A 26,927-nucleotide genomic window follows, 5' to 3' on the forward strand; every position below is an offset into this window, starting at 1 on the left:
CTTCAGAGATGGTGATGGAGAGGCAGCCACAAAGGGAAACCTAAGTGGAAGACAGTCTGGGAACCCTCCCTGTCCACTTCTCATGGCCAGCCTCAGCTATGAACATCTGCCCCTCCAAACATGCCCCCATGTCCACCCCCACCCCAGGGAGGTTCTCACCAAGACGAGCCGTGACAGGGGTTGCTGGGAAGGAAGCAGTGACAAAGGGCATGGCAGCCCAGCCACATGAAGCCGGCTGCACTCAGGGTGCTGGAGGCCAGGAGGGAACACAGGCCAGGTGGGGCTCCAGCTCTGGGTCTTTTCAGAAAGATCTTCCACCTCTCCTCCCCCACCCCTATCCACACCCACTCTCAGGGAGATGATGAGATACAGACGGTCACAGAGCAGTGTGACTGCTGTCGGGGATGGAGGCAGGGCAGTGCTGCATATGCCCAGTGCTACCCCTGACGGAGACACAGGGCTCAGTGGCCGGGGACCGGCCACTCCAAGTTTCCCTCAGAGGAGTCCGGGGGTGGGGTGTAACAGCTGGACTGCATGAGTCTCAGAAAATCAGGAGCAGGAGCTCTGCCTAGAGACCAGTGCTTGGTGCTGGATTTGGGCAGATACCCCCAGGTGCATGAGCAAAGCTTCAAGATCAGAGACACCTTGATCTCCCGTGACCTCCTGAAGGAACAGAGCAGTGTAGAGCTGGGGAGCAAATGGCAGCAAACTGGGCAGGTTGAGGGTGGGGGGGAGGCAAGGTAACCCCTGTAGAGGCCAGAGATCCCTGTCACCAGCCTGGAGAAGAGGCTCTGAGCTCCTGCAGACAAATCCTGCAGCATAGGCCGAGACAGGGGAGGCAGATCTGGGGAAGAGTGAGCCTGTGGGGGACACAGAAGCTGGGGTGCCTGAGAACCTGTGATTGTCTTTGGTCACAAGGGCATCTCTTGGGGGAGAGGATTGTGACTTCTGAGGCAATGGGGAGCTGGGGGTGGGGGAGGGAGGCTAGACTAAAACATCCCATCAAAGTTCTCAGACCAGAACTGAGCCCTAGCCGAAGCCAGGGATATCTCTCAAATTGGGCACCCTCCTCTGTGGTCAGTCAAGGGTGGGGTTGCAGGCTGCCTGGAGGAGGCAGGAGAGTTATATTCCTTCCAGCTCCACCCCCCCAGGCTCCTGTGGGGGGGTCCCTGTTTAGAGGACAGCACAGAAGAGGCGGGGCGTCCGCAACTGAGCACCTGTACCTGCTGAACTTGCTAGTCCACGGGAACTCCACCAGCAAGAAGGTAAGCTCATCCACTCCCACGAGTCACTGATGGCCTTTGTCCCTCACTGAAGGCCAGCCTCCCCACTCAGCCCAGAAAGGGTCGGCAGCACATCTGCGACACACCTGTGTCTTCCATCCTGGTGTCAGGATATCTGGGAATGTCTTGTGCTTTTAGCTATCTGTGATGTTTGCTGTATTAAAATGTCAGCGTCCTTGAGTTTCAAATTGGTGATTCATACATGCAAAAGTCATTCAGACTGTGTTTTCCTGGAAATACCCCTCAAGTGACAAAGAGATCAGGACTTGTCAAGAACGTAGACTCACCCAAGGAGGAAGTGAAAAAGGTATCCAGTTAAAGAATTTTAGTTTTTATTCAAATAAATGGGGTCCTTTAAGAAGAAATCATGTAGATGAAATGTCTGGACAAAATCTGGTGTGGTTAAATACACTTAGTTAATGACACTTGTCAACAAAGCTTAAGTAAAGCTAACATCCCCTTAAAAAAGAAGGCGAAAGTGGACAGGATTTACTCTAGACAGTTCACATGGATGTGAAAAGGGCCTTTTATTCCCAGCTCTCTTAAGAGCTCCTCTTGAACCCAGAGTAACAGAAGGAGGCTTTCTAGATACTCTGCCTTTAAGGTCACTTCCCAATTCCCAGTAGCTGCTAGCACCCCCAACCCCATGCTTCAGAGGGCAGCAAAAGGAGCTTGGGGGACTTGAGGCAGTTCACAGGACAAGGTCCCCCAGGTCCAGGTCACAATTTGTCACATCCCTGTATCCTAAGAGGTGACATGAACCTGCTTCTGAGTGGAAAAAAAAAATTTTTTTAAGGCCCATACTGAACTACAGCACAGGGGCCAGAGTGTCACCAGGAAGGCAGGTGGATAGGTGGCCTGAGGTGACCCAGGGGTCAAAGGTGAGATGTGAGAGGAGGACCTGAAGGTTCAGCCCTCAAGAGTCCACAAAGACCCGAGTTCCAAGCCTGGCCCCAGAGACAAGTTACATTTCTTGATTCCTTGAAAGATGGGGTGTGTCTCACAGCTGTGGAAAAATGGGCAGCAGACACACTGTGTGGACAGAGGCAACGCCTGCTGGATCACCCCCATGAGGGAGTTGCTGGAAAAGAGGAGAGAAGCCTCACCCAACAGAAGCAGTGGAGACAGGAGCCAGCAGGCCTGGAAAGACTGGGGTGCACTCACATGGTGCCTGCCCCTCAGAAACGAGCTGTGACCCAGTTGCACACATGGTCCTGTCACCACAAATCTAGGGGCTCCTGTAAGAAGGGGTTTCCAGCAATCCAAAAGAGCCCAATCACTGGAGAGGGACCACCACCACCCCCAACTGAGGGGAAGCAGTTCTGTGCAGGCCTTCCCTCCACCTCCACCACTGCTCACTGGGTCCCCCTCCAGGGCACCCCTCTCCCATGGTTTGGGGAGTTTCTGCTTCAGGAAGCAGAGGGCTCCCCAGAGTCTGCAGGTCCCAGACCATACTGGAGGGAGGAAGGCATGTTGGAGCTGTGGGCCCTGGGGAACCAGACCAAGACATAGAGCCGAACCTGGCTTCTCTCAGAATGAGGACCTTGTGGGGTTCAGAAAACTATTCCTCAGGCTGCAGGAAAGTTCTGGTAGGTGGGGCTGGAAGAGGGCCACAGGCCAGCTCCTGGTGGCTGGCCTAGGCTTTGAGGGCACAATGAACAGGCGCATATCCTAAGAGGCTCTCCCCCACTTTGGATCTTGACCCCATCTTTGTCTTCACAAGGACAGCAGGGAGGTCTCTGGCAATCATGCTCCCTATACCCCAGAGTCAGGTTTTGAGATGAGCTGAGACAGGGGCTGCTGGGGAGGAAGCAGTGACTGAAAGAAGGGCAGCCCAGCTACTGGAAGCCAGCAGCACCTAGGGCATTGGAGACCTGGAGGGGACACAGGCAAGGTGGGACTCCAGCCCTAGATCTTTCCTGGGGATTTGGGGGGAGCTACATGCCCCAAGTGCCATCCTGGTGGGGACAGGGCTCAGTGGCAGGGAGCGACTCAGAGCTCCCCCAGGAGGGGTCCAGGAGCTGGGGTGGGGTTCTGTGTAGCAGTTGGAGACCAAGGGTCCCAGCAATGTAGGAGCAGGGGCTCTGCCTGGAGGCTGGTGCTTGGCGCTCAGTTTGGGGGTGAAAGGGTCCCTCCAGGCCCCCAGGTCCATGAACAAAGCTCTGAGACCAGACACCTTGATTTCTGGTGTCTCCCTAAAGGAACACAGCGGTGCATAGCTGGGGAGCAAAGGGCATCAGGAGGGCTGTGAAGCTCAGGAGCCTCCCCAAAGGGGTGTTTGCTGCACCTGGAGAGAAGGGCTTCAAGAAAAGACAGTTCAGGCATTGTCTCCGGGTGGGACAAGCCTGAAGCCAGAGCAGGAAGGCCAGGGCCAGTTAGCTCCAGGGAGCTCAGGGGACAGCTACACCTCTTGAATCCCAAAGGAGTGGTGGCTGACCGTGGAGACACATAGCCGACTACTGAGGAGGTGCCCTGGGCAGGAGCCGCCGCCAGGAGAATCCTCTAGTTCCCATATCTTCCCAAACTCAGCGGACCAAGAAGAGCACAAGAGACAGGCCTGTGAGAAACTGTGGAATCCTGGGAAGTATCTCCAGGAAGGAGTCAGGCACAACACCCTTCCACATCTCAACCCAAAGCAGGGGCATGTGGCAGGGGCCTCCCAGCTTTCAGACCCCCATCCCCCACCCCCACTCCCCACCCCACCCTCGCTACCAAGCCTGTTGGGGTGGCTGGGCCCTGAGCCTGCCTTATCCGGGTGTGAGACATGGTGGGCCCTTCTCCTTAGTCCTAAGTCACTCCAGCTCGAGTGAGAGAAAGCAAAGTGGGAGTCAGGGGGATGGGGGAAGGTCTCAGCTGGGGAGAGGAAGACATTCAACACACCTCAGCCCCTTGTTTTAAATACGAAATTTATTGCAAATATAGAAATTGACTTTCTCCATACAGGAATCTCCGAGTTGAGGAAAACAATTTCGTGCCATTCAGTTTAAAACAGGAGAATGGGAAGGGAGGGGAGAGGCAGATAGAGAGAAGAGAAAATAAATGAAGTTCCCCACCCCCTCCCAAAAGAAGAAAAGGAGAGGGTTTCAGCCCCCCACCCCGGGTAGGAAGATCCACACACAGCTAGGGGTTCACAGGTTTGTAGGCCAGGGTCAGGGGCCCAACTCTGCAGGACACAAACCAGGTGCCAAGCCACTGGGCCCGTGGGGGCAGGTGGGTCCTGATGAGGGGTGGACAGGAAGGAGAAGGGGCCTCAGGGCCCCAGGGAGGGCCTAGGAAGGGGAGGCAGCCCAGGTCCCCCTAGCCCACTCAGTGCCTCCTGCTCTCAGCCGGCAGCCAGGGCCAGGGCCATGGGGGGCCATCTGCGGTGGGGGAAGTGGGGCGCTGTGGCAGTAGGCATTGGGAGGCAGAGTGTAAATACTGGTTCTGTTTTAAAGGTGGGCGGTTTGGGGGTCAGCGCAAGCCAGGTGGGGAGCAAGAAGAGCACAGCGCAAGAACCAGGCCAGCCTGAGAGCCTCACGCTGGCCTTGGGGGGGCAGCCCACCCCTGTGCCTCCCCTTGCCCGGCCCAGGAGGAGGACCCCGCTCTGTCAGGAATGGGGTCCAGTGCTGCTGGGGACGGAAGGGGGCAGAGACACTGACCCTGGAGGTTCTCGAAAACAAAGAGGCCCTGCTGACCCCACTCCCCCTCCAGCAGAGCTGGCAGCGGGTGCCAGCGCTTGGGTGCAGCTTGCTCAGAGCTTGGTCACCTCCCCGCTTCTGAGGGCCCCAGAGTTGTGGTCCTGCTTTAATTCTCCCCACACATTCTGTGGTGGCCCTCACTGCGTGTCAGCCCCTGGAGAACTGGGACCCATCGCCTTGCTCCCGCTTGGACCCACTTGGACCTCACAGCCCCGAGTCTCCTCCTGCCCCACGCCAGCTCCTGTCCCCCCACCGCCACCCTGTCAAGTTACCATGTGCGTGAGTGGTCCTGGGGCAGGGTGGCACACACCCCACACAGCCCTCTGTCCCCCAACCCCACACACAGCCCTTTCCCCAGACCCACCATGAAGGGGAGAAGCCACCTCCCAAGGGTGTCCCTAGAGCAGCCTAAGCTTTTGGCCCTTAAGGCCATTAGCTCCAACAGAGGATGATCAAACAGCCTGCCCAGGAGACAGAGGCCAGGCAGGCAGGAAAGGCCTTCCTAGGGCATCCCTCCCTCCCCAGAACCCCTTTCCCCCTTCCCTGCTGCCTGCCCTGTCCCCACTCCCAACCCCCAGCCCACCCCCAACACACACACACACACACACACACACACACACACACACACACACACACACACACACACACTGTGCTTAGCACCATGACAAGCACAGCACCCAGCCAGGCTGCCTCCTCTCCAGCTCCCTCATCTTTCCTGTCTATTCCACTCCCTCCTTGGGTCAATCCTGGGCTGCCAGGGTTCAGGCAAGTCTGGGAGGCCAGAGGTCTGAGTGGTCCAGGATGGGCTGCCTCTGCATGTGTAGGCTGGGCATCAAGGGGTGTCCCAGGACCAGATTGCTAAACCCTCGCTGCTGAGACAGGAGTTGGCCTAGAAGGTGCCATGCTCAGCCGACCCTGGGTTTTATAGGTCATCTTCAACCAGGAATGAAGGGGAGGTGGTGAGGGAGGGCAGAAGAAAGCAGCCCTGAACTCTATCACCAGGGAGGGCCAGCCTGCCTGGTCTACCCCCCGCCATGTCTCTCATGTGTCCTTCCTCCACTGCCCCAAACCCCAGTCCTCAAGAAGCTCTTGACCTCCTGTACTCAGTAGTGTGACCAATCCCCCCATCCCACCTGGCAGCCAAGCCATCAGGCTCCTCTGTGGGAACCCTGACACTTCTTCATCTGCAGAATGAGAGCAAGTGGGTGCACAGCACCTTCTTTCCTGGAGGGGTGGAGAAGAGGGGCTGGAAGCGGGGCAGGGAGGCAGAGAGGGGCACTTGTGAGGAGGCGGAGGGGACTGGGCTTAGTGGCACCTGTTTTAGGTCTTTTGCAGAGATGGCCCCTCCCTGGGTGTCAAGAGCTGCTGGTCAGATCACAACAGAGGGAGAGAGGGCGGGGCAGATTGTGGGGTGTCGGGGAGGGGCCGGGGAGTCTGGACAAACTGGCACACACGACAGATGTTTGCTCAGAAAAATACAGTAAAATCGTCATGCAAATATAACAGGGAGTCTGCCTTCTCACACCGCGGCTGTTCAGCCTGCTCGCTCTTCTCAGTTTTGCCAGTCCTGGTGTGAGCAGTTATGGGGGTCAGGCTGGGGAGTTGGGGGGGGGGGTTGCTCTGCATATCCATGCCAGCCCCCTCCCCCTCCACTCCACAGGAAAAGTCCTTTCTTTGCACATGTCACCCTCAAAGTGAGCCCTGGGCTTGGTCTGTCCCTCGAGTGGGTATGAGGAGGACACTCAGTTAAGCCCTAGGGCCCCCTCAGTGCCTACCTCCCCCCCTTGGGTACACCCCCCACCATGCCATGCCACAGGCGTGGGAGTCCTGGCAGCCCTCTCAAGGGCATGGCACTACCTTTCCCAGTCAGAACCCTCCACAGTGCAGGTCTTGGACCCTCCCCAGTACCCACCCTCACCCCTAGTCAGGTGTCCACAGGTGATGGCCCAGAGGCTGGGAGCTGCGGAGAGCTGCACAGGCCCTTCCTGAGGTGGGCAGGCAGCCAAGGACCATGACGGCAAGTGGGCCAAGCCCACGTTCCCCCCATCACAGGGGCAGGGACAAGGGCCACAGCCCCCAGGCTCCCTGAAGCGGTTAGGAGCAGATGGCCCCAGCATCCCAGGGGCAGTCCCCCGGAAGCCCCCAGCCATGGAGAGAGCCTGCCTTCGCCTGCCCTGCCCTCCCTTGATACCCTCTGCCACCCACACTGACAGAACCTCCCCCCCACCCAGGAGCCCAACGGTCCCAACTGCCAGGATCTGGGTTGCTATGGTGACAGAGGCTGGCCCAGGAGGGGGAGGGGCCCCATGAAGCCAGCCCACTCCCCCACCCATGGGGAAGGGGGTGCTCACAGTTTGTGCTTTGTTTGATGTTGGGTGGGGAGGTCCTCAAGGGGGAGCGTCCATTTCCATGGAAACAACATGGATGCCCCAAGGTTAAGGTTGAGGTGGGTGGAGAGCCCCCCCCCCCCCCGTTCCACCAAGCAGGCTGAGACGCTGCCCTGTGGGGTCAGGACCAGGGACACCCCACCTCCACACTGCTCCCAGACATCACAGTTCACGGCTGCCCTTTGGGGGATAAGTAGGGGGTCCTGGAAGTCCAGGAAAGCTGGGGGGCAAAGTGCAGGGATGCACCTTAGCTGCAGGGTGGGCTGCCCCAGCCCACGTTCCCCAGGCCCCACGGGCGGTGCCCCAGGGTACTTGGAAGACACTTGAAGGGGCTGAAGGGATGTCTCCATGCCTCTGCCCCCTCCTCCCCAGAGTGAGTTTGGGGGTGCAGCAGCCCCCCCAACATGCTGACTCACAGTTGTGGAAGCGCACAGAGCTTTCCAGAAAGGAACAGCAGCACCCTCCAGGTTCTCCAGCCCCTCAGCCCCAAGGAGACCCCAGCTCTGCAAGAGGGTGTTTGTTGGCTAGTAGACATGGGGGGTGGCCCAGGGGAGCTTCTGGCAGGGTGGGGGATAGCTCTGAGCTGTGGAGTTGGGAGAACAAGACTCTGACATGACACATGACTCTGGGTTGGTGACTTCCTCTCTCAGGATTCAGTTTCCCCATCCTTAAAGGAAGGGTGTGTTCCCCATAGGTCCACTATTGCTCAGACTCCAGCTGACAAGTCACCCAGCAGGAGGGGGACCCAGAGGGGGATATGGTCCATCTCTGTCCCCCACCAACCCTATCCTGACCCCAGAGCCCCTGACCCCACGCCCACTTCTGGCTTCCTGGCCTGTCCCCAGCCCTGCCCAGCCCCGCCTGTCTTCGCAGTCCCTGGCAGCACAGTAAAGACGACTGGTTTGGGTCTCAGTGTGTAAACTTTAAGGAGAACGTGTCTTTGTTTTCTTGTCCGTTATTGTCAGGTGGTGGTAGTTCACAGTCAGGTGGTGGTCAGGTGTGTGCATGGGTGCGTGAGTGCGGGTGTGCGTGTGTGTCCAGTCCTGGGCCAACTGGGCCCCAGCGCGCCCCGCCCTGGCCGACCAGGCCCTGCCCCATGTGCCCCCTGGGCCCTCCCCCTGTCCCCCCAGACCTCACCGGGCAGGAGAGGCTCACAGCTTCTGCTGGGCCGAGACCCCCTTCCAGTAATCCAGGATGTCGTGCAGGTCCTCATCCTTGGCGAACTGGACCTTCTTGCGCAGGGCGTGGCCAGCGGCCATGTACACCTCCTCGCGATGGTGCTTCTTGTAGGGTCGGAAGCGCTCCCAGATCTTGTGGGTGCTCTCGGAAGAGTACTCAGGGCTGGACGAGTAGCCTGAGTAGTAGTGTCTCGGAGAGAGCTGCGAGTAGGTGGAGTCCCGCTTGGTGCGGGTCAGCGGCTTGAGGAAGGAGACACGCTGGCTCAGGCTGTCAGCACCCTCCTCGTAGTACAGGGCGGGGAAGCTGTGGCGGTGCTCGCTGCAGTGGTAGGCTGGCTTCACCTCCAGGTGGTGGAGGCCCCCGCCACCCCCGCCCCCACCGCCCCCACCTGCCGGCACCAGCGGGAGCCGGTCCAGCGGGCTATTGAGGGGGCTACCCTTCTCGATGTACTTGGAGTCAGCCTTGGACAGCCCCGCAGCCACCGGGTGGTCAGGCACGTCCAGGCTAAAGACCTTGGCGCTCTTGATGGAGCCGCTGGAGGAGACGCTGCAGGTCTTGCGGGCCACGGCGGCATCGGCGCTAAGCTGCCTCTGCAGCGGGTGGTGGGAGCTCTCCTTGTAGGGGGGCGACAGGAAGCTGGGCCGCTCCAGGGCCCCTGGTGGGGGAGCAGTGGCCGGGGGCACGGGGCTGGCCACTGCCGGCAAGGACTGGCACTCAAAGGCCAGCTCGGGGTCCCCACCACCCCCACCGCCACCACCACCCCCCAGGAAGGAGGCCGTGTCCAGCTTGAGGGCGTCGATGCAGTTGTTGATGATCTGATTAACCTTGTCTACCTCCTTGGCAATAGTGGAGATCTCGGCCGCCGAGCCCTGGCCATTCTCCAGGTCCGGGAGGTCATTCTCCGGTCGGGTCAGGCTATCCCCGCCCGCGCCCGTGCGCACCTCGATGTAGTTGCCCTTGGTGGCCACCTTGGGTGTGTCCAGCCCAGCCTCCAGTGCCTTGGAGGCAGGCAGCTTCTCCCCAATCATGGAGGGGATGGAGGGCATGCGGGCCACGGGCAGCACGGGAGGCTCGCCCAGCTTTTGGGCGGCGTGGACCACAGAGCCGGTGTCTACATCCGCCCCGTAGCGCATCTCCAGGATGGTCTTCTTGACCTTGACGGACTTCTGCTTCTCCTCCTGCAGCCGCCGCTTGCGCAGGCAGTAGTACACGGCGCCCAGCACGATGACCATGCCGAAGAGGCAGCCCAGGATGGTCATGATGTAATGGGTGGTGGTGGAGGTGCTGGGTGCCAGGTCCCCGGGCACAGGGTCTCGTGTGGTGAAGGTCAGGCAGGTGTGGTTGAAGCGGCGGCTGTTGCGCAGAGAGGTGACGCAGAAGGTGTACTCGGTGTGGGCCCGCAGCTTGTCCAGCGTAACGATCTCCTTCTTGTTCTTGAGGGTCATGACATCGGAGAAGTAGCTGTTGTTGTACTGGACCAGCACATACATCTTGCTGTAGGGGTGTGGAATGATGACCACCAGGGTGGCCGAAGTGAAGGTGACGTGGTGCAGCTTGATGGCGGGCCCTGCCGCCGCGGCGTCTGTGGTGGAGGAGGCCGGGGGCTCCACCGAGAGGATCTCGTCAGGGTTGAAGCCTGAGTTCTCGTCGGGCTCCCGCTGGGCATCGGTGGAGTAGGGTGTTGGGTGGCTGGCGGGCCGGGCGGGCAGCGAGCCGTTGCGGCACTTGGCCTGCAGCACGGTGATGGCATTGAGGCTGTGGTAGGGCCGCGGCACCAGCAGCGGGTAGCCGGCAAACTCCCTGGGCGCCTCGCACTGCAGCCGGTCATAGTTCTTGGTAACGTTGTTGAACACCACCAGCCAGGCCAGGAAGCCGAACAGATCACACTCGCAGTTGAAGGGGTTGCCGGCCAGCTCGCACACCATGAGGCTGGCCAGGCTGGCGAAGGTGGCGCCGTCCAGCCGGCTGAGGCGGTTGGAGGACAGGTCGATGCTGATGAGGCTGGGGCACTCGGAGAAGGCGGCAGGCGTTACCAGCTCGATGAGGTTGTGCTGCACGAAGAGGAACTGCAAGCGGCCCATGCCACGCAGCATGCCCTCTGTCAGGTTGCTCAGCTTGTTGTAGCCCAGCTGCAGCACCTGCAGGCTGGCTTGGCCCAGGAAGGCGCCGTCCTCGATGTAGGAGATCTCGTTCTTGGTGAGGTTGAGGTCAGTGAGGTTCCCGAAGCGGTTGAGCGACGAGTAGAGCACGGCCTTGAGCTTGTTCTCATTGAGCCGCAGGTCATGCACGGTGCTGTTGATGTGCTGCGGGATGGTCTCGTAGGGTGGCTGGTTCTGGCTGCAGATGGCCAGCCAAACGTAGCCCTTGTCGCCCTCGATGAGCCAGCAGTCGGCGCGCACGACGCCAGGCCGGCACACACACAGCAGGGCTGCTGCGCACAGCCCCAGGCGCAGCATGGCTCCAGCCTGGCCGAGGGGGGGGGGCAGGGGGCAGGGCACGGGGGGCCTAGAGGCCAGAGGCTGCGGCAGGCAGCACAGTCCTCCCTGGGGTCGCCACCATCCTGGGGGGTGACCCCCAACACAGGGGCCCCAGGAGAGGTGGGCACGGTAGGTGCTGAGGGCCAGGGAGCTCCCAGGACACGTCCAGCGGGGCCCGGGGGACCAGAGGCCCACAGCCTGCTGCTCAGGAGCTCTGTCCTGCCAGAGGCTCTGGCGCTTGGCTTTCTCCTCCTCTTCTTCCTCCTCCTCCTCTATCTCTTTCTCTTTTTCCTCTTCCTCGGTTTCAAGGCTCAGTGCTTCAGATTCCCATGGGAGGCTGGAGAGTGAAGCTCAGAGGGGGCACACCCAAAACAGGAAGGAAGAAACCCATCTGCCACCTGGTTCCTGAAAGGCAGCACCGAGAGGGGTGACAGATCAGCACACAGCAGCCATGGCCCCTCAGAGCTCCACACCAGCCCCCCACCCCACACTCCATCCCTTCTCTGGCCCCTCCCGGAGTCCTCTGTGCCAGCAGCATTCAGGGGTCCCTGTTATATAAAATGGAGAGGTGGGGTGATAAAGGAGGGAGGAGGGAGCTCCTGGGGGCTGGAAGGAGGGAGCTGGGGAAAACAAAGAGAAAAGGAAAGGACAGTCTGAGGACAGAGGGCAGAGACGGGAGCCTGCAGAGAAAGTCAGGTGCACACTCACACGTTCCAGCACACTCGTGTCCAGGCCCAGTCACCTGCCCATCCCCATAGGCCCCCACCTGAACAGAGCTGCCCGGCACAAAGACAGGCACACACACACAAACACACAGACAGACACTTGGACACAACAAATGGGCCTGCACACACATGGCCACATACCCAGGGGGGCACCCCTCAATCCACATAAAGACTTAAGAAACCCAACAAAATGCCTTCTCTCCTCCACACCAAAGATAAATAATTCATTTGTTGTGTAACTGTTCTTGTTCCAAAAATAATTCCCTTGTCTCGGCTTCATGGGGGAGGGGAAAGCAGAACTGCATGGCAGTGCCCCCCCCAAGCAGGGGGATGCAGAGCCTGGGGTCTCCCACAGTTGGCAGTGTATAGGAAGGGCTCATTCTACAGACAGGAGCAGAGTACAGGAGAGGGGTGAGAGCCTGGGAAGGCACAGACACCCCACTATCCCCTCCTCAAAGCATTCCCAGCAGAGGGCCCTGAGCCTGGGGGAGGAGGGGGGTCTCAAGCAAGTGACCAGGGCAGAGGTGTCCAGAGTAAGGACAGTGTGACAGTGTGGTGGAAACCTGACATTACTCCTGTGGCTGGAGGGTTCCAGGTCCAGAGAGGGGCCAGGGCACAGTCAAAGCCTGATGAGGACTGCCCAGGTAGCAGGAGGTTCGGAGCCCCGCCCTCCAAGTCAGCCTAGTCCATGGAACACACCCTCTTGGGGACCAGGCCCCCACTTGGCCCTCTGATGGTGCCGTGGCCCCACATTCCAAGGGCCAGGAGAGGCGGTACTGGGCTTCCAGCCTGCACACCCTTGCCTCCTGCTAGGACAACAAAGACTCAGGCCCCAGGGAGACCTGTTCCAGTGCCCCGCAAGGCCCACTGGAACTCCAGTCCACCCCTACTCCTCCTCCCTGTTCAGTGACCAGGGATGTGAAGATTAGGTCAAGAAATCCTTGTTTGGCTAAAGGAAGCTGTCCACTGCTCACATGAGCCACCTCTCTGCCTCCTGCCTCCCTTCCCTTCCCGGAAACCTCCAGGAAAGAGCAAGCTTTGAGGGAAAAAATGTGAAACCTGTGCCACTAAAGCAAAAAGCAATTTACAGCCCTGAGCCCCGGAGGGCTGGACAAGAGGAAGGGGGAGGCGCGGGAGGGGGTGTCCCCAAAGAAATCCAAGCAGGCAGTTCTGGAGGGCATAGCCAGCAAAGAGGGCATCCGATGACCCTCGGAGAAGGGATGCAGGCAGCCTCAGGGGTTGCAAGGCAGAGGTATCACTGTCCCCTGCAGGGCTAGGCTAGGTTAAGGGCTTAGAATGGGGCTAGGAGGGAGTCAGGTGGTAGCGTAGCGGGTTAAGCGCAGGTGGCACAAAGTGCAAGGACTGGTGTAAGGATCCGAGTTCAAGCCCCCTGGCCCCCCACCTGCAGGGGAGTCACTTCACAAGCAGTGAAGCAGGTCTGCAGGTGTCTATCTTTCTCTCCCCCTGTCTTCCCCTCCTCTCTCCATTTCTCTCTGTCCTATCCAACAACATCAATATCAGTAACAACAATAAAACAAGGGCAACAAAAGGGAATAAATATTTTTTTTTAAATTTTTTTAAAAAGGAATGGGGCTAGGAGCTCTATGCCCCAAGGAGCAGGGCAGGAAAGGGAGCACGTCAGCCAGCCACAGTCTCAGGGGGCTCCTGCCTGGCACCTCAGGGACCACAGGCCCATCCTCTCCCTAGGAGTGTCGGAGACCAAGGTGGCCCCCAAGGAGGCTGAGTGGCCAGACTTGCCCTCCACCTGTCCTTCCCACGCAGAAACATCTGGGGACCACATCTGTATGCAGGTGCTCGTGCAGGTGTGTGTGCAGGGGTACAGAGCTGTCCTGGTGTGTGCAGGCAGGCAGGCAAGCACACCTGGGCCCATGTGCACAGGGTGTGGTCAGCAGCAGCAGTGAACACAGGTGAGCGGCGTGCGGAGCTGGGGGATGCCTGACTGTTTTGGGAGCTGGATGCACAGGGCACTGCATGTGGACATGCTGAGCACACATGTGTGCACATGAGGAGGGCATATACCCATGTGCAACTGTACCACCCCCAACCTCAGGTGTCTCAACAGACCCAGGGAGATCTAGGCGACCAGGAAAGGACTGGAAGAGGCCAGGGCAGAGGGCCACAACCTGCCTGCATCTCCCCTCCCCAGACAGCATGAAGTGAGCAAAGGCCCTGGGCACCCCCACTCAGGACATGCCAAGCCCTCAAGGTGACCCTCCAGGTGTCCTCTTTCCAAGGCAGCTTGGACAGGTGGCCCCTCCCAAGACTCAGGTGGAGGGAAGCAGAGACTTTCCACCTGTCCCAAGAGGTCAGCCACACTATGCCACCCACCTGCCACCCACCAAGGCTAAGGCCTGATGCAACCCAGCCAGGAGGGGGGTTAGCAGGCCGGGAAGGCGCTGACAGCAGCACTTGGAACTCGGACCGACTTCGTACCTACAAGAGGCTGGGGTGGAGGGTGCTGTGGTGCCCCTGGTCTGGTCGCACGGTCCCTCAGGTCACATGCATCCCTATTTCCTGATGCTGATGGCCCAGAATATACACAAAGCTGGGGAGCAGAGCCTACCCCCTGTGCCCAGCGGGGGAGCTGCAGACAAGACTGTGTGGACAAGAAGGATGGGAAAGCAAAGACAAGGTGAAGGAGGAGAGAGAAATGGAGAGAGAGCATCTGCAACAAAAGGGTCGAGGTCAGAGCGCACAGCCAGGGGGCTAAGATGGGCACAGCACCTGCTACCAGGCTCCCCACTCGTGGGGCCCGGGGAGCAGACACACCCAGCAGCAGGCACAGCCCGCAAAGCAATGATCCTGGCTGATGCTGCCATCACATGGATGTGGTCCAAGCAGGAGACAGCCCCAAAGGGCCCCCCCACCCCAGAACCCTCTTTCAGAGAGCCAGAGGCAGGGGACAAGCTGCTGTTGAAGGACCTTGGTGCGGTCCCATGTCCCCATTCTTGAGGGAGCACAGTCCTTGAGACCCAGCAGGCACCCACAGCCCCAAAGGGGAGGTCACAGTTCAGAGTCGGGCACTGCCAGAGAATGCCAGGGTGACCAGTGAATGGCTCCCTACCCCCAGGACTCAGTACCCTGACCCCAGCCTGCCCAGAAGTTCCAGACTAACTCAAATGGTTCCTTGTTTTCCTCTACTAGGTGCCAAGAGGCCGAGGGCCCTGGGTGTTCTCAGAACCGGAGACTGCTGGCGGCGGGTCAAGATGACACCCTAAGGTAACAGTGACAGGTTCTGATCTGCCAACCTGGGGATCATCCCCTCAGGGAGCCTAGGCTGTCCCAGGGCCACGCACCACTTGCATCTGCCTGCCATTCAGGACGCAACCAAGTGTCCGCCTCCCAAAAAGCCAGTGAGGATGGTGGCTGGCAGCTGCACCTTTTCTCCTCATCCATAGTCATGCCCCAAGCTAGGGGTCCCCTGCACCAGGCTCCCCAAGTCCTTGGGCCACACTCCCACCCAAAGGCCCCTCCACTGCAGACTGACTGCCACTGTCCCTGGCCTCGGCCCCAGGAGAGCCCAGTGGGGGTCAGTGGGGCTGTTCCCCGGGACTCGCCATCAACTTCCCTCAGCGGGCTGGGTGGCAGGAGGAGAATGGGGAAGCGGGCTCAGCAGGTCAGGCTCCAGCTCTTTCCAGCCTTGGTTCGCCCCACCCTGGCTGGCAAGAAGAGGCCCACCCCTTGCTCAAGACGCTGTGGAAACCAGTACTCTGCACAGGGCAGAGGCTGCAATATGTCTCCGAGGCACAGTCTCCGAGGGGGACTATGGGACCCAAGGAGCCGGCCGGGAGGGGCCTCTGTACCCCTCCTGGGGCAGGGCAGTGAGGAGGCTCAGCCAGGGCAGTCCCACTAGCAGCAGCTGGGATGCCCTGGCACCGGCTCCTCCCAGGCCACACTTGGCCAAGGCTCCCCAAAGTACTACTGTGAGGAGACTCCCCAAAGTACTACCAGGTGAGGAGCACTGTGGGCTCCTGGGCCATAGCCAGAACTCAGGGTGACAGCAGCCCCCTCTCTGCTGGTAGCATAAGCCCAGCCAGGGATGGGAAGCCACCACTGTGCCCACCTCGGGGCTACAGAATGGGTCTCCCTGCCACTAGGATCTCCAGGCAGGCTGCCCCATCTCTACTCCTTGCCTGTGAAACAAGATGGCTACACGTCTGCATGGATCTGCTGTTTGGTAAGTGAACTATTTGGATTTAAGGTGCACCAGCCCCAGATTCAGGGCAGAGAGAGAAAAATTATGGCTTTTAGAGGCAAGGGCTACTGGGGGCAAGCACTGAGCTGTGTGATGTGAATCAACCTCTCTGAGCTGCAGATTGCTCACTCAAGAGACAGTTCCAATGGTCCCTTACAACTCCTTGTGACTGATGTTTCTGTCCCTGGAACTTTGCCTCAACTGAGCATGGCAGGGCTGGTATCACAGATAAAAATCTGCAGGCTTCTTCCTTCCCCAGCTTCCTCCAGCCCAAGGGTCCCCACCTCAGGGCCTTTGCACTGATATTCTCTCTGCCTGCAGTGCTCCCTCCCCATTATCAGTACAACCCACACTCCTGCCTCTATTCAGCTGCTCCTCCCAACCCCACCTTCCCTGCTGTCAGAGCTGCTATGTCACTCCTAGCTCCAGTTCTTTTCTGGCTCTCTGTGACCACCCCTTCTTGTCCCCATGATGAACTCAAAGCAGGCCTGACCTCGACTGTCACTGTGGCTGCCATGCCTGGAGTGGGGCCTGGCATGCACTGGGTGCTCAGAACATGGTATGTGGTCCAAGGGAGTACAGACATGATAGTCCTCAGAGTCAGGACACTAGCTGTCCCACTGAGGGCCCTCCAGCCCCCGCCACCATGGATGGGTGCAGAAGGTATAACAGGGAATATGCCAAGCCTTCCGTTTAGCCTCACGACTGACCCCACCCCCACGCTTTCCATTTCACAGGGGAGAAAACTGAGGCTTAGACAGGCCTGGCCACCAGCTCAAGGTCACACAGCCAGGAACCATGGCCAGCCCAAGCAAGGAGAACCCAGAGCTCCCAGGACCCTTGCAAAGGTGACTCACCTCTACTAGCATACCTCCCATGCAGGGGTCTCGGTACCTGCCTAGTGCCACTTCGCATGCTGCTCGGGGTGTTAGATCTCTGTTCATAGTACCAAGCCACGTCTGGCCCAGTGAGCCTCTGTGGCTGGGCCCAGCCTGCCATCTGGAGCCAAGAGCCCCCTCACAGATACCCCATGTGAGCTGTCAATCTGTCAGTTCCTGTCCCTGCAATCCGCCAGGCTGGGCCTGACAGCCTCCTGCCCTCCACTGTCACCTCACATCATGGTGCCTGGTCCCTAGCCCCAGGTCCAGCAGCCCCAGGTCACATCTACTGTTAGGTGCCTCCTAAAATGTGTCACCTGGAGCTGAGCCACAGTGCCGGTGGGGTCAGCATGGCTGGAGGGTCAGGGGCAAACATACTAGCTCTGCATCCTCAGCTCGCCCTAGATGTCAGCCTGACCCTGGGCCCACTCCTTATACTCACTGCCCTCACGACATCCTGGGGCAGCTCTGGCTTCCACCCGAGGTGTCAACTTCCTGTCCAACCCCATTCAATCAGGTCTTGTTAGTCTCAGCCCGCCCTGCCAGCTGCTCCACATCCCAGGGGAGCCAGCCTCTGCCCCCTGCTGCCCTGGCATGGCTCCTGACCCTGAGTCACCAGTGGAGAGAGAGAGAGAGAGAGAGAGAAAGAGAGAGAGAGAGTGTGTGTGCGCGCGCGTGCGCGCGTGTGCTGTCCCTGCATACCTACTGTGTGCTTGGCACTGTGGCAGACAGGCACACCTGCTCTCACTGAACCTCTGCCTAGCTCAGAAGAGCTTAAGGGGAGCAGCTGCAAGACCCCCCTGTTCCCCCAAGCTCCTCTCTAAGTCCAGTGGCCAGAAAAGGGCCTGGGGCAGACATGCTGAGGACTTGAGCACCCTCTGAGCCTCGCTTTCTTCATCTACGGCAGTGCACGTGTGTCCCCCAAGACCCCCTGCACACTGCCCCACTGTGTCATCTCCCAACTCAGTAGCTCCCAGAGTGCTGGGATGTAGCACCAAGCTTCAGGGGAGGATGGAAGCAGGAGAAAGAGAGCACTTTGATCTAAAGGCCTTGTTCTTGGGAAAGCCCCATCACTGGCTCAGTGGGCAGCTCTCCACCAACACCCCACCTTGCATCCCATTCCCCCACCACCCAGAACCCCCTGCCCAGTCCCAGGCAGCTCTTCTCTGCTACCTGCTGGTATTTGTGGAAGTCCAGGGGGCTCCTGTGCACAGCCAAGAGTGGCCCTTCCCCCCACTCTAGTCACCCCCCAGCTTTCCCAGAATCCTCCAGTCACTTAGGAACTGCCCACCCTCCCCCTCCTGGTCCCAGACTCCCCACCTGGTCCAAATCCTACCTACCTGCCCCCTGCCCCCCACCACCTGGCACTGTGTCCCCAGCCTGCCCCCTGCCACCCAGGTGTCAGCCCCAGCCCACATCCCTACCCCCTCCCCAGTCCCTGCTGGCTTCTCACCCCGGCCCTGGTACACCCCAGGACCCGCTCAGCTGCAGCCCCGGGCACTACTCACCAGTCTCCACTGGGCCCGCTTTCACCAGTGCCTGTGCAAACGCAGCTGCCTCTGCCTGCAGGGCCTCCATTCATTCAATCAATAAACATTTATGGAGCACCTACTATGTACCAGGCACAGGCTAGGCCCCCTCCCCCGGGGCCCAAGGAGAGAGCATTTCCTTGCCTTCCACCCCCTTGGGGCTGTCCCAAGGCAGAGTGGCTCCTGAGGGGAAGCCTCCCTGGTGAGTGGCCCACTTGGAAGCCACTTGGCAGAGCCGAGCACTGCCCAGGTTAGCTCACAACCCCCAGCACCACCTTCTGGGCCCACCCTACTACAGAGGAGAAAACCAAGGCCTCCTGACTGCAGCACCCAGCAGCAGGTCAGAAGGGCCCTGGGACCCTGCTCCGCCTGGACAGCAGCTCAGATACATTCCTTAATTAGTTGGCAAGATGTGTGGCTTGGAAAACGTTATCTGAGAGGTCCCCATTTCTGGAGCTGTGCCCTACAAGACACACAGGTGAGGCTGCCTATGCCTGGCTCCCACACCTCTGGCTCACACTCTCCCGGGTCCTGGAGATTATTGGGCTAGTAATAGAGGGGACCCCAGGCTGGGGACCATGTCTGACCTGGGACCCCAAGGGACCCCCATCCCTACCTCCCTCCACCTTATCCACCTGCTTCTGTGGTGCTGGGTTTGGGAGCTCCGGGGCATTCTGACAGCACAGGGCTGTCTTCAGCTATCTATATTAATTTATTGTTAGAAGGACTCTGGTTGGGAATCTGGGACTCACAAGTCCTATGACTTATCTGCAACTCTTTGGTCCCAGAAGCCCTGGCTTCCTTGGGTCACTACTTCTCCTGAGCTTTCAGCTGCCCTAGCTTGGCTCCAAGCAGACCCCCCATGTTGGGGCCTCCAAACCAGGCAAGCACTCAAATGGTACTCCAGACCATCCTGCCACCCTGGGGCCTGCACTCTCTAAGGGTTCAGCTAAGGTTTCAAAGTAGAGTCAGGGGCTCCTAGCTGCTTACCCAAGATAGGGCTCTGAGCTCCCCCAACATAGGCCTGCAGCTAAGGGCTCTGGGCTCCCTGGGTTTCCTGCCCCCAGCCTTCTGCCCAGACTCCAGGTCCCCCAGCTCTCATCTGGACCTCCTGCCTGCCCTCTCTGCCAGCTCTCCCAAGCCCGGCACCAGAGCCTGCATCGTCTTCCAAGGCCGGCTGAGAACCTGCCTGGGGCCCATCAACACCTGGAGCCAGAGGAATGCACAGGGACCCTCTCCTGTCCTGAGCCTGACTTCTCTAGAGTGGGTAGGGGAGCCTGTGGGCCTGCAGCTGCTGCACAGGACAAGGAGGCTTTGTCTATGGGTGTGTGTGGTGGGGAGCCCCGGAAATGCCTACTGGCTACCCAGAAACCACAGCCAGCCACAAAGCCAGCAGGACCAATCCGTGGAGCTCAGTCCTCCCTGAGGTTCTCTGGAAGGTCCACATGTGACTCAACCCTGGGCTCTGGCCACTGAGCTCACAGTTTGGCCCCACAAGCTGCATCTTTCCCTTGACTCCCAAGCTCCCCTACTGTAAAGTGAGGCCAGAGGGTGCTAGAGTGAATCGCTGCAGAAGCGAGTGTGGCACAAAGTAAGTGTTCAATAAAGTTGGTCTCTGCTAGTGGACAGTGGGCTAGTGGGTGCCTTCAACATTCATGGGCAGCACTCCCTCTGCCTGCCCCCAACCCCCGCCTTCAGCCTATTCCCCAGCCTCGGTTTCTCTCCCATTGCCAAAGCACAATGGCTGTTATAATTAACGGATTATCTCAGCGCGACAGCTGTGGTCCTTTGAAAATTGGGTTGAATAACAAGATCCTGGCGTATGGTAATTTCTTTTCATCTCAGGTTTCTCTTTCTCTCTCCCTCACTCCAGCCTAGTTATGCATGCAAATGCTTTTCCCTCTTTCCCTTCTTCCCAAGCACCCTCCTCCCCTTCATCCTCCTCTTAAGGCCCAGGTTCAGGTTCTGTTTCTGGTAAGGCAGGTGGGAAAGGGCCCTGTGGGCAGGGCCCAGCACATGTGGCTTCAGGTGTCTCCAGGAAGAGCTAAGTCCTAGCCCATCCCCCTGGAAGCTCTCCCAGCCTGCGGGTGTGTTCTGGGGACATCACCTCTGAGCTGTCCTCCTGATTCCTACTCCCTGTTCTGGCCTGGCACCTCCACCACTCAGCTCTCAGTCCTGCCCACAGTAGGCATTAGCTCTGCCCCCCAAATGTGCTCCACTCCCTGCCTCTGAAACCCCCCTTAAGGCTCTGGCTGCCTGTCCACTCCCTGCCCAGCTTCCCTGCCAGTCCTGAGTCAGAAAAAGCACCCACAGCTGTCTCGCCCCTCACCAGGCAGGCTCCATATCCACCCTCCCAGGTCAGCCTCTCCCTGCCCCAAGTGTGTTTCTCATTCAGCTGGTCTCACTGCCTCCCCAACCTCAGTCCATCATTACCAGAGCAGTCTAAACTTCTGGCCTGAGCAGGCCACCCTTCTGTTCTAAATCAAGCCTCCTTTAGCTCCCTGCTGGCCTGGGGAGATTCCAGGAGTCCTGCTGGGGGTGGGGGTCCTGTTCTTCTACCCAGCACTCCCCCACGAGCAGAACCCTAAGGACCGCTTTAGCCATGGACTGAGACTTGAGAGCTGGCTCTCTCCCTCCCTCTCACACACACACACTCTCTCTCTCCCTTCCTCCCCTTAAAGATGAGGAAACCGAGGCTCAGCACAAAGGCTAACTTGCTCAAGCTCTTGCTTCCTGTGCAAAGCAAGGACAACAATTGCAGCCAGGCGTCCCTAGCCAGTCTCACCCCACCCCCACCCAGGGGAGACTGTGGGGTTCCACCTCTGCACAGACCTCAGGGAGCCATTTCCCCACCCAGACCTTGGCACAGGTCTACTCTTCTGTCAAGTGGGCAGTAGCCCCATGTCCTCTGCTCCTCAAATGGGCACTGCAGGGCCAGACTCTTGTAGGCAGCATTTCCTGCTAACAACATCTGGGGTTCTCCCTCCTTCTTCCTCCGAGCCAGCTGCATTGCCCTTGGCAGACACCCCAGAGTTTTCAGCTAGCCTTCCTGGGGTGGTAAAGGTACATGGGACAGGATGCCCGCACACACAGTAAGAAAGCTAATTAATGGGAGAAGCTGAGGAGTCTGGGGGCAAATCCTGACCTGGGTAGGAGGCTTCTCTGTCCTGGGTTCACAGCCACCGCCTGTGAATGAGGTCCACACAGCAGCACATAGTGGGGATGAGTGTGCACAGTGCCCAACATGGAGCTGGCATTGCGTGGCCACCAAGTGTCACAGGCGTATGATCCGAAAAGGTACCCAAGAGAGGGAGGGAAGGACCCCAGAACAGAGCTTGCATCCCACAGGGCCCCTCCACAACCTCAAGAACTGCTGGGCGCCTACCTGCATATCCTCAGGTCCTCGATGGTGCTGCCCTGCTCACCTGTCCCCGCCTGCTGCCACCCAGGCCTCATGTCTCCTCCTCCTCCAAGAAGTTTTCACATTTCCTCTCCACACAGTGACTGACAGCTCCCCCTTCCCTGATTCTAATCCCCATGGAATCCTGAAAGGAGCCTAGAGGTCATCTCACCCTCCATTTTATAGGTGGGTAAACTGAGGCACAGACAAGGGGCAGTGCTCCTCCGGGATGCACTTGGACCCAGTCTCTACACTGCTTCCAGCCTTGCCGGTGGCTCCTCTCCTGACACTGAGCTCTTCAGTCTTTGACTGGCTCCTCCACACACCAACACCCAAAACCTGGTTCTACCTGAAGATGGGCCCCACCCTCCTTGCCCCCCCACCCCAGTGCCTAGCCTAAGGCCTGGCGCATAGTAGGCACTCAGTAAATGTCTGTTGAATTGAATTGCGCTCAGGGCGGGCAGTCGTCTGCTCTGTAAGAGAAGCATAGAGTTAGTGGAGCCGTTCCCATGGCGACAAGGGCAGGAACCAAGGACCCCTTGGGCACTGGGCAGGAGATAGGGACCTGGGCAGCTTCAGCACTCAGACCGGATCAGGCAGCACAGCCCAGACAGGTCATGCTTCGGCGACCTCATCCGTCCAGTGGAGGGGACACTGCAGCCCCTACAGGCCCCAGGACCATGGGCTAGGAGGACTGCAAGGGACAGGAGTGCAATGGTTACTCCTGGCTTACAAGCATGGAGTGCTGACAGCCGGGTGGCAGTTACACCCCCATCCCACAGGTGAGGAAACTGAGACTGGGGGGTTGGGGCACGGGAAGTTAGCCCGAGGTCTCACAGCCTGTGTACAGACCCCACGCTGTCTGTACACGCAGCTTCCGCAGAGCTTGGGGGAAGGAGGTGTGATGACAAGCCCCAACGATACAGAAGCCTGGGGCTGGGGGGCTGGAGCGCGCCAGGACCCAGGCCCAGGCAGGGGCTACTTCTCCAGGCAGAGGCCCAGCGTGAGCCCTGGGGCCAGAACGGTAAGAGAAGTGGCATTCGCACTGCCCCAGGAACACACTCTGATTCCACAGCCCCCAGAGAATTCAAAGACATGCTCAGTTCTGAGGCTGCAAAGGCCAGGGCAGGCCCAGTGCCCACAGAGGCCCACAGACTATAAATATCCAGCAGCCACCCTGCCCCACAGCCCACAGCCCTCCCCTCCGCCTTGGTTCCCCCCCCCCCCCCCCCCCCCCCCCCGCCAGCAGGAAGCTCCAGCATGGCTTCGAGCTCAGCTGCTTTAATGCCCACAGGTCTCAGACCCAGCCAGCCAGCAGGGGGCGCCCCCAGAGGCCCAGGCAGGGGCCTGGAGATGAAGTAGATGCCAGCCCACTGGCCCAGAGAGGGCTTGGCTGGGCCTCCTCCACCTGCTGGCTGAGAGCCCAGGACAGGCAGGGAAAGGAGGGGAGATGCCAGCCATTCATTCGTTCTGTTCCCCCTCATTCACTCCAACAGTCACTCCCAGAGCACCTCCTGCCGGGAGCTGAGGACGTGCAGCCCAAAGACATTGCTGTGGGAGGATGTTCAAGGGTGAGGGGCAAAACAGATGCCACCACCCCCCAGGCCTGTACCCCACATGCTGGCAGGGGCCCACTCTGGCCTGTGCCAGCCCAGCTTGCAGCATGGGGCACTGGGTCCACACCTGCCTTCTGCCCAGACCAACACCTGGACAGGGGCGGGGGCGGGGGGGGTCACCCACCCTGCAAACCCAGAGCCCCATCTGGCCCCAGAAGGCACCCCTTAAATGCCAATTATGTAAAGCTTGATGCATGATAAGGCACCAGGCACAGGGTCTGGGGCAGGAGAAGGGGACCTGGAGGAACTGTGGGCAGAAGGATGCTCACCTGGCCCAGTACCACCTGTGTGCCAGGTCAGCACCTAGCACACAATGACATGCTGTCACACCCACTTGACAGATGTGAAAACCGAGAGAAAAGCTGAGGGGTATGCTCCAGCACCCAGGCTCCCACCGCACTCTGGGGTCAAGACAAGCATTCTCAGAGACACTGGCACAGGTGAGGGGATACAGACCCCACTTTATCATCCAAGCTGTTAACAGTCCTGAGTGGCAGACAGCCCCTTCCCTAAGAACAAAGGCTCCAACTCACTTCTGAAGGCCCTGCCAGGGTAGTTCAGGGCAGGACACTCCCTGCTCATGGCAGCCACCTCCACACCCCGAGGTTCATGGGTGAGGGGTACAGACCCTTCCCCAGGCCAGACTCTGACTCTGCTGGTCATGTGACCTGAGCAGTGGCCAGGCCTCTCTGAGTCTTGGTATCCCTAAGCCCAAGCTCTCCTACTTCACAGTTACTTCTCCCCTTACAAACTCTGAAGCACTGTCCTTATTCAAAGGGGTGGAATCATCATTATACCCTGGCCTTCCTCAGCCATTTCCCTGCCCTCCTCTTTTCAAAGGCTGTGACAGTTTTTACCAGATGCGTCAGCACTCCAGGGACTGGGGCCTGGGCACTGTTTCTAGCCCATTCTACAGATGAGGATACTGATGTTTGCAGAGGTTAAGAACTTTGCTCAGGACTGGGAGTGCCAGCCACAGCACTCTGTAGCTGTTCCCAGATATCTATACCACACTCAGCCCTTTGTGGCTGCCAGAGTCTGAGGGTTCATTAGTGCCCAGCTGCTCCCCAGTTTACCCAGCTTCCCAGACATATGCAGTATTCATATTCCCATTGGCAACGGCTCATGTACCCCTCTGCAAGGCCTTCGGGAGCCCCATTAATCATTCAGATACACCTGCATATTCATTAACTTCCGAATTAATACAGGCCCCTTATTACTTCGGGCCTGCTGCCTGCATTAGAGACACTGCGACTTCATTCATTATTAAACTCCCCTGATAAATGATCACAGCCCTCCTTCACAGAGGGGAGCAGGGCCCAAACCCCACTCCAAGTGCTGGCTGCTGTGTGACCTTGAGCCAGGCCCTCACCCTCTCTGAGCTGCCTATGTGTTTACCTGGTAAACACTAAAGCAAAGGGCAAACACTGACTAAGCTGTCAGAGTTGGCTGCATCCCATCCTTCTGCAGATGCCTTTGTCCCTTCCCTGCCTCTGTGTCTTCTGAACCCACATAACCCTCTGTTCTTTACAAAACAAGAGCCTGTTTTCTCTGTGGTCCTCCTGAGCCTTGCTTCCTTGCAGCCTGAAAACCTTAGGTCCTCCAGGGCATCATCTGTCCCTGAGCTAAGCTTGCCAGGCAACCTGTGACATGTCACATCCCTGACCAGCAGAGCAGCCTCCAGCTGCTACACAATACTGACAACTGCAGCAATGACAATGGTTGTGTTTTCTGAGCACGCACGTACCATGCCCCAGGCTTCCTGCAAAGTCTTGAACCATCCCCTTGATGCTAAGGTACAGAGAAAAGCTCTACTGTACAGAGGGGGAAACTGAGGCCAATAAGGTCAGGAAAGGCTGACCGGGAACCCAGTCTGTCTGGTTCAGGCCCCTGACCTTTTTGTACATCACTAAGGCCAGGCTACAGCCTCTGGGCAGAGCCCCACACACTGCTCCCCTAACAGCCCCTCCATTGCTGAATCTTGCCTGATAGGGCTGCAGGCCTCACAGGATGGCTCCAGCCTTGTTGGTGGGTGTCCAGAGCAGACTTCACCTTGCCAGGCACCAAACGCTGCCCAGGGCAGAAGGCTGGGGTGCCACTGCTCCACCACACCTCCACTCAGAGCTGCCTGCCCAGGCAGGCCAGACCCATGCTCCTACAGATGCCTGTCAGGTGGGCAACCATGGCCACCAACACTGCTCTTCATGCCCCAGCCACCCCCCACCTTCACCCTCACCTCTGCTCCGACACCCATATACAGCTGTGTCCACACCACATGCAGACCAGCACAGCCAGTGCCCACAGTAGCTCCCCATTCTCCCGGGATCCTCCTGGCCTTCCTGCCCAGCCAGCAGAGTGCCCCAAAGCACTGGCCACTGTGGACCCACTGAGAATACTGGTGCTAACGTCCTTCCAGAAGCTTCTATGAAGCAAGATAGCTTCCATTCTGCCCAGACCTGCTTCCCAGGACTTCTGCTGTAGGGGGCATTCTGGGACAGGTGTTTGCCTCCCCAGGAAATGAAACCATGGAAGCCATGGTTTCAGCCCTTCTCTGATTGGCCTCTGGCTTTTCTCATGGGAGGGCGTGCTGTAAGGAGAGAAGCGACAACCAGTTCCCCTGAGCAGTGTCCCAGCTCCCACTGGATCAACACTGTATAAGAAGCCCAGGTGACAGGGAGCAGGTGCATGGTCCCCACTGTCACAGAAGCATCACCAAGCCAGAAGGTCAGAAGAAGGGCCGGGGCACTGCAGACCCTCCAGACACCAGGAAGTGGCAACTAGATGGGGATACTGGGCACCTCTGCATACCAGTCACCACCTACGGGGACTGCACCCCACTAGCCAGACAGCCCACAGTTAAGTAGCACCCACCCCATGGCTAGACTGGGACTCCATATCACGTGGAAGACAGAGAGAGATAAGCAGGGGATACAGAGACCAGCAGGTGACTCAGGTAAAGGGAAACTCACATACATAACACACAGACAGAGATGCAGAGACAGGCATACACACCACACACAGACACGCACACACACTCACACATGCTGTGCACACACGTGCATGCAATTTCTGCTATTTATGGGAACACTCCTATGAGTTATTTCATAAAGCTAGCCAGTCCTTAATTTCTCATTTCTGTATTTCTGTGTCCCAGCATCAAAGCTGCTGTGGGGGACCCCCCAACCCCATCCACTTTACCCCACTTGTCCACTTCTGACTCTCTGAGGTACTTTGGAGGCATAAGGTGGGAGCTTAGCACACGCAGCCCCCCATGTAACAGGTGAGGAAACTGAGGCCAGAGAGGGCAAAAGCTAAGCGCAAGGCCTTCTGTCCCCCGCCAGGGCTCCCCCTGATGTCCTGGCCAGAAGGACTCTTCCAAGGGTGGCTTCTGAGAGGCAGGTTTAGATTAGCCCCAACTCCAGTCCCGAGCTACAGAGGCCTCCGCATAGCCCCTAATCATGTCAAGCTGCCCAACCCCCACTCTGCCCCTCCCTCTTCCTGTCACTCACCTCCAACATGGCAAACCCCCACTAGCTTCAGCTCAAACATCACCTCCTACA

At 58.8% G+C, this 26,927-nt stretch overlaps 2 protein-coding genes across 7 annotated transcripts in view; one reads left to right on the plus strand and one right to left on the minus strand.

The window, feature by feature from the left end:
* Positions 1 to 4,172: 4,172 nt before the first annotated feature.
* ELFN2 (extracellular leucine rich repeat and fibronectin type III domain containing 2) overlaps positions 4,173 to 26,927 on the minus strand; it is a 44,985-nt gene continuing 22,230 nt past the window's right edge. For 3 of the 5 annotated variants that reach the window (XM_060188925.1, XM_060188922.1, XM_060188924.1), the window contains one exon: positions 4,173 to 11,408. In XM_060188925.1, the coding sequence (XP_060044908.1) occupies positions 8,499 to 10,982 (2,484 nt within the window). In that variant the 5' untranslated portion in view covers positions 10,983 to 11,408 and the 3' untranslated portion in view covers positions 4,173 to 8,498. Of the gene's footprint in view, positions 11,409 to 18,330; positions 18,761 to 21,736; positions 22,225 to 26,927 lie in introns of those variants that run through there. The other 2 variants (XM_060188923.1, XM_060188921.1) reach the window with 2 other exon arrangements.
* LOC132538000 (uncharacterized) lies at positions 15,738 to 19,977 on the plus strand. Of its 2 annotated transcripts, XM_060188926.1 has the most exons (4): positions 15,738 to 15,926; positions 16,682 to 16,792; positions 18,754 to 18,829; positions 19,419 to 19,977. In XM_060188926.1, exons 1-4 carry the CDS (start codon positions 15,789 to 15,791, stop codon positions 19,775 to 19,777), a joined length of 684 nt encoding a protein of 227 aa, XP_060044909.1. In that variant the 5' UTR covers positions 15,738 to 15,788; the 3' UTR covers positions 19,778 to 19,977. The 2 variants fall into 2 exon arrangements, with proteins under 2 accessions (XP_060044909.1, XP_060044910.1); XM_060188927.1 differs by lacking the exon at positions 15,738 to 15,926 and having other exon boundaries at positions 16,121 to 16,792.

The sequence above is a fragment of the Erinaceus europaeus genome, chromosome 4, assembly GCF_950295315.1.
Source record: "Erinaceus europaeus chromosome 4, mEriEur2.1, whole genome shotgun sequence".
Classification (NCBI taxonomy): domain Eukaryota; kingdom Metazoa; phylum Chordata; class Mammalia; order Eulipotyphla; family Erinaceidae; genus Erinaceus; species Erinaceus europaeus.